Genomic DNA, 12,730 nt, shown 5'->3' with positions numbered 1-12,730 from the left:
AAACATAAATTATTTTTATTCAAAAGTACTTTATCAAAAAGCACTTTTAATAAAAAATACTATCCAAAATAAGTAAATTTTGAAAGCTTGATTAAACAAACTATATTGTTTAATTTGTTTCCCAACAATATAGGTCAGAAAGCAGACCAAACACAATAACTGAGAAACATACAAAATTCTTCATTAACGTCAAATTCGTTGACCCTAAACCAAATCAATATCCAAAAAGGAAAACAAAAAGCAAAAGAGAGCTAAAAATAACTTCAAGAACTTTGCCGTGTTTTGTCTGAAACTCCCTAAAAAGATTGGTGATGAATAGTGTGGAATAATATATTTTTTTAAAACCATATGCATATTTGGCGGTAAGTACAATAGCAGTCCAAAACGAATTAGAATTTTACATCCATTGTGTAGTTTAAATCGAATAAGTAGTTTATGTGTATAATATTTTGAAATTTACAAATATATCTATTTTTAACTTGGTTCATTAACAAATATTTTAACTTTTTAAGGGCATAATAGTCTATCAATATTACGAGAATATTTTTATCGTTCAATATTTAGCGTAAATTATTCATACTTTTATAATAATATAAATATAGATAAATATAGATATAGATAGATAAATAATAATATATTCTCCCTCTTTAGGTGTCAGAATAACTGTTTTTTTCAGGTCTTTTTTCATAAATGTACGAGCCTAAAGTATTAAAAACACAAAATAATTAGTGGCATATTTTTATTTTTATGTATGGAACTGAAAAATGTTTCCCATATTTTTAACTTTTTTTCCAGACAAAGCACAACGGATCATTTGTCAGAGTAGTATAGTACCGCATTTGGACTCGTACAAATTTATCAATATTAATGAGTTGTGAAGCGCAATTACCTTACAATTTAGCAACTCCGATTGAATCAGAAACCCTAAATTTTAAGACCGACGAAGAAGAGGAAAGGTAGAAAGATGAAGAGGGTTTTCGGCATTAAGAAAGAAACACAACCTCCTCCCTCCGTTCAAGATGCTTCCGATAGGGTAATCTTTTGTCTCTAACAAAACCAAAGCTGTACTGTAAATACTGCTGAACTATGCACATGCACTGGCACTGCAATGTCTCTATCATTTTCTGTTTTTTTGGGCTGTTTCGAACGGGTATTCAATGTTTTCTGCATTTTTTACTATCAATTGAACTTCCTCTGATCTGAAAATAGTGGCGGGTTCGGAGGATGTAATCATACCATCACTAGTACACCGGATCCCCTTAGAATTCTGAAGTTATGAGCTTGATTGTTATTATTATTAGTATTATTATTAGTGGTAGTGGTGGTGGTAGTGGGGTGGGTGTAATGCAGAAACAAATCTAGGATTTAAATTTGATGGGTTAAGCCTTTCGATTCTTGCGACTGAACCCATTACACCTTTGGAATAATGGGCTCAGAATTTAAGTATTTGTCAAAATTATTGTGAAATTAGTGATTTTTCACACATATCTATACTCCATGTTGAAAAGACTGGTTCAGTTGAACACATTGGTTATATATTTCATCCGCCTCTGCTGCTACGGGAAGTCCTCGTGTTGTATCCTTCAGTATGTAAATTCGAGCTTGATGATCACTGCATCTATTTTTCTGTGTAAATTTTTTATCAAATCTTAATATTTTTTATAATTTAAACTAGTCATAGAAACTAGATAAAAAGTATAACCCTTTTGGCAAACATTTTAGAAAATGTTGAAAAATCGTAGTCAACGAAATATTGCTACTCTAGTTTTAGTGCAAACATGCTTCTTATGACTTCTTATGATCTGATCATACTATATGTATCAAAATGGTTAGTCGATTAGTATTGAGTATGGCAAAGAAAATGCTTATTTTTTATCCCTTGAATGGTGATACGAGTATTTCATGAACCAAAATTACATGAGGGAGTTGCAGTGGAACTGAACTTCTTTCATTTCTTTTCTTGGTCTGTTTCACAATTTCTGCCAGTATAACGAAAAATGGTTGCTTGTTATGGTTTCAAGTTGATTAACCCGGAAGATTTATCTATTTTTCACTCTCTGCAGTTTGATGATTACTACTGGTTGCTTGCGTGGGTAATCTGATATTTTAAATTGCTTCTTGATTGTCCAGATTAATAAAAGAGGTGAGACAGTGGAAGAGAAAATCAAGAAGCTTGATTCTGAACTTGCAAGATACAAGGAACAGCTGAAGAAGACTCGACCAGGTCCAGCTCAGGAAGCTCTAAAAGCTCGAGCAATGAGGGTTTTGAAGCAAAAGAGAATGTGAGCTATAATAATCTGTTGTTACCTCGAATGTGATGAAGTTAAAGTGGCTTGTCAACAATCAAGTTCAATTAGTTGTTAATGAGTGTATACTGACATTTCAAGTCAAACGATGTGAGGTCTGGAATAAACTATTAAAGCACAGTAAACCACGCTCCTCTCTCTCTCACGCACACACACACACACACACGTGCACACACACATACACACACACACACTGCCTCTCTCCCTCAGAATTTTGAAAGACATGGAAAGTTAAGATACAAACTTGGTGATCCTTGGTGTGACAATACAACGAGAAATAGAAACAGTGGGTTAGTCATGTTTAAGGACTTTTTATCTGAGGTCTAGTTTTTTAAAGAGCTTCAGTAAATTGAGCTGGTTCCTTAATGCAGTTCCTACAAAAGCCATGCCGGGTTTTTAAAGAAAGATAAGAAAAAAGAGGAGACAATCTAGCTTCCTCTGTTTCTAATATGATTCTTCTACTGATATCACTTGGTTATATTTGAAGCAAAAGTAGCCGGACCGTTAATTTCAGTTGAAGAATCGAAGCACTTAACTGCACTCTTATTTTCCCTTTGTTGTTTGTGGTAGAAATTACATTTTCAGACACTACTTAGGCGTAGCTTTCTCTATCAGCTGATACGCACTTCTTTTGCTTGTTTTTTCAGTCTTAGTTCATGTGTTGACATTTTGTTTTCAGAAATGCTTAAGCTGTCCATTGAATAATCGACAGGTATGAAGGTCAACGTGACATGCTACATAATCAGACGTATAACCTGGACCAGGTCTCATTTGCTGCTGAGGGAATCAAAGATGCTCAGCAAACAGTATGTTAAATGGAGTTTTGCTCTTTCCTGAGTTACATTTTCACAATTCCAAAGTCCAAATTTTGTCCTACTGCATATTACTGTATATCGATTGCTTGAGTGGATAATTCTTATCTGCATTACCCCAAAAGGAGAAGACATCATTTCCATCTTGATATTCCACAAGTCCATAAACATATTTTGTTTAAGTTCATATATGGATAGTAGCCTGCAAATCGAAGATCTAGAACATATTGTGAAGCATCATTTTGTTTTAACAACGCATGCTCCTTGAGTTCTAAAATGCCTTACTTTAAACTTTTGACTGTTTGCTATTTATGGAAGTAGAGAAAAATTAGCTTAAATTATTGACTGGCAATCATCCAGCATGATTACGGATGGTTAGGCTTACGAGTTGCTGTGGTTGACAGACTTTTCAGCTATTACTGTATATCGATTGCTTGAGTGGATAATTCTTATCTGCATTACCCCAAAAGGAGAAGACATCATTTCCATCTTGATATTCCACAAGTCCATAAACATTTTTTGTTTAAGTTCATGTATGGATAGTAGCCTGCAAATCGAAGATCTAGAACATATTGTGAAGCATCATTTTGTTTTAACAACGCATGCTCCTTGAGTTCTAAAATGCCTTACTTTAAACTTTTGACTGTTTGCTATTTATGGAAGTAGAGAAAAATTAGCTTAAATTATTGACTGGCAATCATCCAGCATGATTACGGATGGTTAGGCTTACGAGTTGCTGTGGTTGACAGACTTTTCAGCTATTACTGTATATCGATTGATTGAGTGGATAATTCTTATCTGCATTACCCCAAAAGGAGAAGACATCATTTCCATCTTGATATTCCACAAGTCCATAAACATTTTTTGTTTAAGTTCATGTATGGATAGTAGCCTGCAAATCGAAGATCTAGAACATATTGTGAAGCATCATTTTGTTTTAACAACGCATGCTCCTTGAGTTCTAAAATGCCTTACTTTAAACTTTTGACTGTTTGCTATTTATTGGAGTAGAGAAAAATTAGCTTAAATTATTGACTGGCAATCATCCAGCATGATTACGGATGGTTAGGCTTACGAGTTGCTGTGGTTGACAGACTTTTCAGCTATGTGAAATTCATGTTAAAGTTGTCTTTTTCTTGGTAGCGCCCCATCGGGCACAGCTCAAGGCTTGTCAAGCGAAGCTTATTCTGTAACCTGATTGGAACCTGCTGCCTACCTCCCTAGAGGTAGGAGGACAACCAATTTGTCATGAGGAAGGGATTTCTTTTTGTGTGTCCTAGAATTTCTTATTCCCCAATTCGTTCCATTTTAGTTTGAAATTGGTGTTTGAAGGCACAATTGAACAATTGGATTCATTTGTTTGGAGTGGGATTTGCAATTATTAACTTGGTTTTGTCTCTTCAGATGGTGGCTTTAAAGTCAGCAAACAAAGAATTAAAAGGAGTGATGAAAACTGTGAATATTCAAGACGTAGATGTATGTATTCAGCATTACTGTTATATGTTTCCTTTTAAGTATCCCTAAGATTCATCTTTTCTTTTTTATTTATATCTATGGTTGTGAATTTTATCCATATTGTGATGGTCTTCTGTGTAAATGTAGAACTTACAAGATGAAATGGTGGACCTGATGGATGTAAGCAATGAAATTCAAGAGACTCTTGGTAGAAGCTATGGTGTGCCCGATGACGTTGACGAAGAAGAGCTCATGGGTGGTAAGATTTTTTTAGCACTTGTACATTTGAATATTCTAGTGAAAGCATGTTTGATGAGCAGTTAGTTACTTCTTTATCAGAGCTTGATGCTTTGGAAGCGGACATGGAGACTGAAGGTGAAGGTGTCCCTTCATATTTACAACCTGATAAGGAACCAGATCTTGATTCAGAGCTTAACTTGCCATCAGCACCAATGGGGCATGCACCAACACCAGCAGGCAGAGCTAACACCCAGGTAAAATCAGATAGAGCATAACCTCGAAATTAATCGACCTCTTCTCTGTTAAACATGTATGTATGTATGTTTGGAGATAATTACTTACTTTTAGTATATATTTTACCAGTATTATTAGAAGAAGTGTGCTTTGTCGCTTAAAGCGATGTGAAGCAGGGTGTTATCGCTTTATGAGGGAGGCTATGCGCTTCAGAGAAGTGTGTGCGTGAAAGAATGATGCGCAAATTGATCCCAATGAGAAGTTGATTTTGTTAATCTAACTTAAAAGAGTTGGATTAGTATCAACCTTATTGAATATTGGATGCTAAAATTAATTGGTTATTGAACATATTTGATCATTATAGTACTAAATTCATATATTTTTTGAATTTATTAATGTTCCATAAATTGTGCGCTTCCCTTGGAAAAGCTTCTTTGCCTCCCACAAGATAGGTGTAAGGTCTTGTGATACTGCCCTCTCCAGACCCAGACCCCACTGCGTGGGATTACATTGGCTATGTTGTTGTTGTTGTAAATTGTACGCTTCCCTTACTTTTCGCTTCAAGCCACGTGACCTTGACCCCCTTTTTTGCGCTTTTCGCTTTTAGAAACACTGTTTTAACATAAATTACATCATATATCTTAAGCATTAGGTACTGCATCTTTCTGAATAACAGACAAATTATTATCTGCTTTCGAAAGTACAACATCCCAGTCCTCAATTTTCTCTCTTGGCAGTTGCTCAGTACTGCGCATGTTCCTTATTTTTCGTTTGATGTTTAACTATGTTGACACCTTTTTCTGACTTGTGATGCACAGGCTGATGATGAACTAGGATTACCTGCTGTCCCTCACGCATCGCTTCGTGGTTAGGAGAGTTTTGGAATAGCTTGGTGTAAACATAGTGTGCTGTGAACATATGCTTGTTGCTAATTACTTCTTCAATAGAAGTAAGGTTGCTTTGTCATAATAATGACCAGGTTTATGATTAAAATTGTATTGCCTCGAAATGGAGAGCAGCACTATCAGTGTACTTTAACTGTTAGTAGGGGTGTGTATGGATATCTTTTCCCTAAAAAGTAATCAAACCAAATAAGTTGGTTTTTCAAATATTGAAATCAAACCAAACCAATTAAGTCGGTTTTTTATCGATTCGATTTATGACAATTTTTATCGTTTTTTCGGGTTTTTTTGGTTATTTATCACGGTTTTTCTTAAGTATTGAGACATACACTATCAAAATACATATTCCGGTGATTACATTTTCAAAGTAACACTATCAACCCAATTGCTCTTTGAGAAATCTATTATTTACCAAGCTATATTGATGATAATTGAATCAAATAGTGATAAATAATTTAAGGACTCGATTAAAAATAGATTATTTTTAACATGAAATAGATTCTTGTATTTAGCAAAAAGAAAACTACCAATCAAATTAGAATGTAAAGGCAAAGAACTAATATTATAACATCAAGAACTAGACTAAAAGTGCAAATAATCATGTACTATAAAATTTTAGAAACTTTATATAAGAATATACATATATATAGGTGTAATAAAAAAATTAAATAGCTACTTCTATAGTCGGTTTGGTTTGATTTTTTCGATTATTTTTACATTAAAACCAAAACCAAATCAAATTTCACCAGTTTTTAGAATTCAAAACCAAAACCAAACCAAACCAAAAAAGTATCAGTTTTTTTGGTCGGTTTGGTTTGATTTTTCGGCTTTTTGTGAACACCCATAACTGTTAGACTGTCATTGTCATTTCCCCCGAGAAATTCTGGTCTGAAACTGTTTTGAGACAAGATATGCTTATCTTAGAAGTATATGTGATTGTTAGGATTTCTTTACGAAGCGATGACTATTGTTCATTAGGTTATTTTTTATGGGCCGATAAAATTTTAGGAGATTCGGGGTTGATCGCCCGAATTCATGCAGATGGCGTGGACTATAGCACACAAAAATTTGGGAATCGTCCTAAATTCCTGTTTTATGGCCCTAAAAGGCTAAAAACGAGGAACGGTCATGACAAAATGATGACTATTGTTCACTAGGTTGTTTTTTATGGAAAGTTCTTTGGAGATGCCCGGAGGTGAAAAGTATTCCGGTGGCTTATATTAGGGTGATTAAGGACATGTATGATGGAGCTAAGATTCGGGTTAGGACAGTGAGGGACGACTCTGAGCATTTTCCGGTTGTTATGGGGTTACACCAAAGATCTGCGCTCAGTCTGTTCTTATTTGCTCTGGCGACGGACGCACTGACACACTATATTTAAGGGGACGTGTCATGGTATATGTTATTCGCCGATGATATAGTTCTGATTGATGAGATCCGAGGCAGTGTTAATGAGAGGTTGGAGGTTTGGAGACGGGCCCTTGAATCTAAAGATTTCAAGTTGAGCAGGACTAAGACAGAATACGTGGAGTGCAAGTTCAGCGCCGTGTAGGGAGAAGCAGACTTGGACATGAGGCTTGCCTCTCAAGTCATCCCCAAGAAAGGGACCTTCAAGTACCTGGGGTCGGTTATCTAGGGGGGATGAGGAGATTGACGAGAATGTCATGCACCGTATAGGGGTAGGGTGAATGAAATTGAGGCTAGCGTCTGGTGTCTTGTGTGACAGGAAGGTGCCTCTAGAACATAAAGGTAAGTTTTATAAAGCGGTGGTTAGACCGACCATGTTGTATGGTGCAGAGTGTTTGCCAGTCAAGAATTCTCATATCCAGAAGATGAAAGTTGCAAAAATGAGGATGATGAGATGGATGTGGGGGCATACTCGGCTGGATAAGATTAGGAATGAAGATATCCGGGTGAAGGTGAGTGTGGCTCTCATGGAAGACAAGATGCGGGAAGCTAGGCTTAGATGGTTTGGGTACATGCAGAGGAGAAGCCTGAATGCCCCTGTACGGAGGTGTGAACGGCTGGCCCTAACGGGTATGAGGAGAGGTAAATGGCGGCCTAAGAAATATTGGAGAGAGGTGATCAGGCAGGACATGGTGTGACTGCAGATTTTCGAGGACATGACCCTTGATAGGAAGTTGTGGAGGTCGAGCATTAGGGTTGTATGTTAGGAGATAGGATGCTAGTTTGATAGTGTTTTGTTTTAGGCTGCTAGAGCTCCAGTTGTGTCATTAATACTTCATTAGGGTTGTAGGTTAGGCTGTAGGAAGCTAATCTGGAAGTGCTTTGTCTTAGGATGTTAGTGGCTCTTGTTATATCCATTGTATTCCATCGGGTCCGTGGTACTGTGCCATTGTTACTGCTTAGCGTTACTACTTTTCTCTCTATTTTCTGGTTATTACGTTACTGGTGTTATCTTTCTGGATTCCTTTGATGTTATTGCTACACTGTCTAGTTTTAACTTATTGTGCCGAAGGTCTATCGAAAATAACCTCTCTACTCCTCCAGAGTAGGGGTAAGGTCTTCGTACACACTACCCTCCCAAACTCCACTTGTGGGATTTCACTGGGTTGTTGTTTTTGTTGTTGTTGTTGTTGTTGTTGTTGTTGTTGTTGTTGTTGTTGTTGTTGTTGTTGTTGTTATTTTGTTGTTGTCATTTTATATGGGTCCGCAAAATTTTATGAGCCCGAATTCATGCATATGGCGTGGATTATAGCACACGACTAGGGACCTGAATTCCTATTTTATGGCCCTAAAATGCCAAAAAATAAGGAATGGTCATGGCTAAGCGATGACTATTGTTCACTAAGTCGTTTTTATGAGCCTGCAAAATTTTAAGAATTCGGAGTCGTTCGCCCGAATTCATGCAGATGGTGTGGACTATAGCACATGAAAATTTGAGAATCGCCCTGAATTCCTGCTTTATGGCCCTAAAACGCCAAAAAATGAGGAACGTAACGATGATTATTGTTCATTAGGTTATTTTGATGGGCCCACAAAATTTTAGGAGATTCGGGGTGATCACCCGAATTCATGCAGATGGCGTGGATTATAGCACGTGAAAATCTGGGAATCGTCCTGAATTCCTATTTTATGGCGCCAAAAACGAGTAACGGTCATGGCGAAGCGATGATTGTTGTTCATTAGGTTATTTTTTATGGGACCACAAAATATTAGGAGATTCAGGGCGGTCGCCCGAATTCATGAAGATGGCGTGGACTATAGCACGCGAATATCTGGAAATCATCCTGAATTTCTATTTTATGACCCTAAAACGTCAAAATGAGCAACGGTCATGGCGAAGCGATGACTATTGTTCATTAGGTCTTTTTGATTGGCCCGCAAAATTTTAGGAGATTCGGGCCGGTCGCCCGATTTCATGCAGATGGCGTTGACTGTAGCACACGAAAATCTGAAAATCGTCCTGAATTCCTATTTTATGGTCCTAAAACGTCAAAAATGAGCAACAATCATGGCGAAACGATGACTATTGTTTATTAGGTCTTTTTTTTATTGGCCCGTAAAATTTTAGGAGATTCAGGCCGATCGCCCTATTTCATGCAGAAGGCGTTCGACTGTAGTACACGAAAATTTGGAAATCATCCTGAATTTCAGTTTTGTGACACTAAAACCGGAATTATGACAATTATTGTGGGCATATCTTATATTCTGGGTGTGAGTCTTCTGGATTGTTAAGAGGATGACAGAAGAGAAGAGCAGAAAGAAAGTTCTATGTGTTTGTGTGCGTGGAGTTGGCTGACTAGAGGATAGTGCAAAATTTGCAATGTAAAAAGCTAAAAGATCTGTCTGTATTTCCCATTTTCGAGACTACAATAAATTGTATCCCCATTTTCAAACTAGGTAGTATATCTACACAGATTAACGGTAAAATTTACACATTTCCTCCATCCCATGTTATGTGTTAGTGTTAGTACCTCCGCTCCATTTCAAATGCTGATTAAGATTTTTTTTTTAATTGTGACACACTTGTTAAGAAAATTATTTAATAATATTAGTTATCACTGTTGATTGATTAAAATATAATTTATCTCTTCTCAAAATGAGCTGTAACAATTGAGATTTGGGTGAAAATCATTTACATCCCCCAAGTTTACTTTAAAAATCAAACTCCTGCTCCTCATGTCAAAGGTGACTTCTTAAAATGCCTATTTTACCCTTTAATTTTTTTATCTCTTAATTATTTTTATTCTTTAATATAATAATATTTTTATATTTTAATTTATGTTATCGACTTACCTATAAACAAATTTTAAAAACTTTTCGAAACCAAAAAAAAAGTAGTAGTAGTCAAGCATATAAGTTAATGATGTTCAATAATCAAATAAATGAAAAAAATAAAAAATTACAATAAATAATTTACTCGTATAAGTAATTTTATTAATAGCAATCAAAACTCAGTCTATTTACAAAATTGAGAATAAAAGAGAGTGAAACTTTTATAAATTATACAATGCAGATAATAAGAATTTAATGGACGAAAAATAGAGGTAAATTTATAATAAATTTGCAAAAAATATCTATTTATACGTTACATGAACTTTAATTATAATTTAGAAAAGATCTAGTAATTACAATCAAAATTCAAAAATTTATATACACGTAGAGAATAATAAAAATAGTGGATCTTAAAATCACACGCACACCGGCATACATTATATGCATTTTAATATATATAATATTAAAATAATAATAATAAAATAGGAATACATTTTGTAATAAATTCATAATATGATTATTTTATTTATAATGTTAGTGAACTTAGATTAAATTATATAATAAGTTATAATATTTTTAATAAATAAATAAGTACATGCATTAAAAAATATCTAAATAATATAAAAAATGTATTACATATATGGGGAGTCGAAAATGTCAAGGGTAAAGTAGACATTGCATAGAATAAAAGGATGAAAATGATAATTGTTTAAAATTTGGAGGATAAGTTTGATTTTTAAAGTAAACTTGAAGGATTTAAATGATTTTTACCCTTGATATTTGCATAAATCATATAATTGGAGCTAGGGTAGATTTGAAAACAATAATTAATGTCTCCTTGGTTTTCTAAAGTTACACTTGTTTTGGATCTAATTTGTTTATCTATAACAGCATTTAAAATGGACAAGATTTTTTTTTTTTTTACCGACAAGAGGGAATAGTATTTAATTAAGCACAAAGTTTAAATTAAAAATAAAGGACTTGAGACACTTATAGATTGACTATATGCAAGGAATCAAAATAAAACTTACTGTTAACAGTTGAATAACAGGTAATAATAGTTGAAAATGCTCTTTTACGTCTAGGGTTTATATCAAATCAAATTTTGATATTAAGAGTTACAAATTAAAATAAAACTATATACTTTAGGACTTAACCATTACTAAATGACAAAAGTTTATATGCCAGACAATTGTTTTATATTTGTTTGTTTTGTGTAAATTAGGTGCAGGTAACTCTTTCCGAGTATCGTGTCACTTTCTATTACTTTTTCCTAATGAAACATCTGTTTTTTTAATATCAAAATGAGATCTCAACAAGTCATATTAACAAGAATAAAGTGAAAATTCTATTATGGGATAGTGCTTAAATAAAAGATGTCTCTGTTGACATATTAAATGAAAGTATGTTACGTAAAAACAAAATTACTATAAAGGTTGTTTAACTCTCGTTTCAATTTATATGATATTATTTTCTTACCTTCCATCTAAAAGTATATTATTTTTGCACAGGAAAAGAGTAATAGTATTAACTAAAGTTATGTAGAGAAACTAACCAAACAAACTTCTTTATCCTTAGCTAGAGGTTTTGGGTTCGAGCCTTGAGTATGAAGTTGCCTTTGTTAGGGAGTATTTTATCTCAAATATAAGACTTCGGTGTGAATTCAGATTAAATCGGACTCCTATATGAATACCGGACACCGAGTGAGAAACCAAAAAAAGTAGAAAATCTTATAGAAATGTCTCAAATAAGCCTCAACTTACCAACTTCTAGCCATTAATCATAGACTTACTAAAATTAGCCACACACACAAAAATTTAAAAACCAAATAAATAAGGTTCTTTCTCACCGAGAATCACACGCAAAAATCTCCTTCCATATTTTTAAGCAACATTAGATGCAAGACGGAAATGAAATTTCATGGATGCGATAGTAAATAAGGTGATGAAATACAAAAAATATATATACAAAATTCCAAACATCTAAGCAAAAAATGATATTTTCAACGGGTATGATTGAAATTTATTGAAAACATATAGATGAGTCAATATACAAAATGTGAGAAAGATTGGAGGTGATTTGGACTGATTTGGTATCAAAATTCATAGTTAAAATCGAGTTCAAAAAATTCTTCTGCGACACATATATCAAACATGTATCACGAATATATCTCACATAGTATACATGGATATACATGTGATACATATGTGATATACAAATGAAACGCAATGTGATACATATATCATTTATTTCATGTTTATCTTCTACTTCGAATTTTCAATCCAAATAACCTCAAAACTTCACCAAATCACCCCAAAATTGAGATTCAAGCCACTTAAGATGTACCCAATCTATTTTAATAATACCATTAAAAAAAATAAAAATTTAATTTTTTTATTACAAATAATTAATTGACTAATATTAATAATATTTTATAAATTAACGAATTTTTATAATAAACTATTTATAAACGGACATATCTTTTAGTTTTCCAGAAAGGTCACCAAAGAAACATTAAATAGTGTGCACGACCAAGACCAAA

At 34.1% G+C, this 12,730-nt stretch overlaps 1 protein-coding gene across 1 annotated transcript; it reads left to right on the top strand.

Annotated features, from left to right (window-relative positions):
- Nucleotides 1-822: 822 nt before the first annotated feature.
- Nucleotides 823-6,051, top strand: LOC107793425 (vacuolar protein sorting-associated protein 60.2). Its single transcript, XM_016615773.2, has 7 exons — nucleotides 823-1,033; nucleotides 2,131-2,282; nucleotides 3,019-3,112; nucleotides 4,523-4,594; nucleotides 4,721-4,832; nucleotides 4,913-5,067; nucleotides 5,866-6,051. Exons 1-7 carry the CDS (start codon nucleotides 965-967, stop codon nucleotides 5,917-5,919), a joined length of 708 nt encoding a protein of 235 aa, XP_016471259.1. The 5' UTR covers nucleotides 823-964; the 3' UTR covers nucleotides 5,920-6,051.
- Nucleotides 6,052-12,730: the final 6,679 nt, after the last annotated feature.

This window comes from Nicotiana tabacum, chromosome 13, assembly GCF_000715075.1.
Source record: "Nicotiana tabacum cultivar K326 chromosome 13, ASM71507v2, whole genome shotgun sequence".
NCBI classification, from domain to species: domain Eukaryota; kingdom Viridiplantae; phylum Streptophyta; class Magnoliopsida; order Solanales; family Solanaceae; genus Nicotiana; species Nicotiana tabacum.
Note: the sequence above shows the minus strand (reverse complement) of the source record. Positions and strands in the feature narration are given on the sequence as shown.

Bases quoted from the DNA above. Each gene is read 5' to 3' on its own strand.
- LOC107793425 (XM_016615773.2), top strand. From the start codon at position 965: ATGAAGAGGGTTTTCGGCATTAAGAAAGAAACACAACCTCCTCCCTCC. The intron at 3,113-4,522 runs GTATGTTAAATG...TTGTCTCTTCAG, and splicing joins TCAAAGATGCTCAGCAAACA to ATGGTGGCTTTAAAGTCAGC. The intron at 4,595-4,720 runs GTATGTATTCAG...GTGTAAATGTAG, and splicing joins TGAATATTCAAGACGTAGAT to AACTTACAAGATGAAATGGT.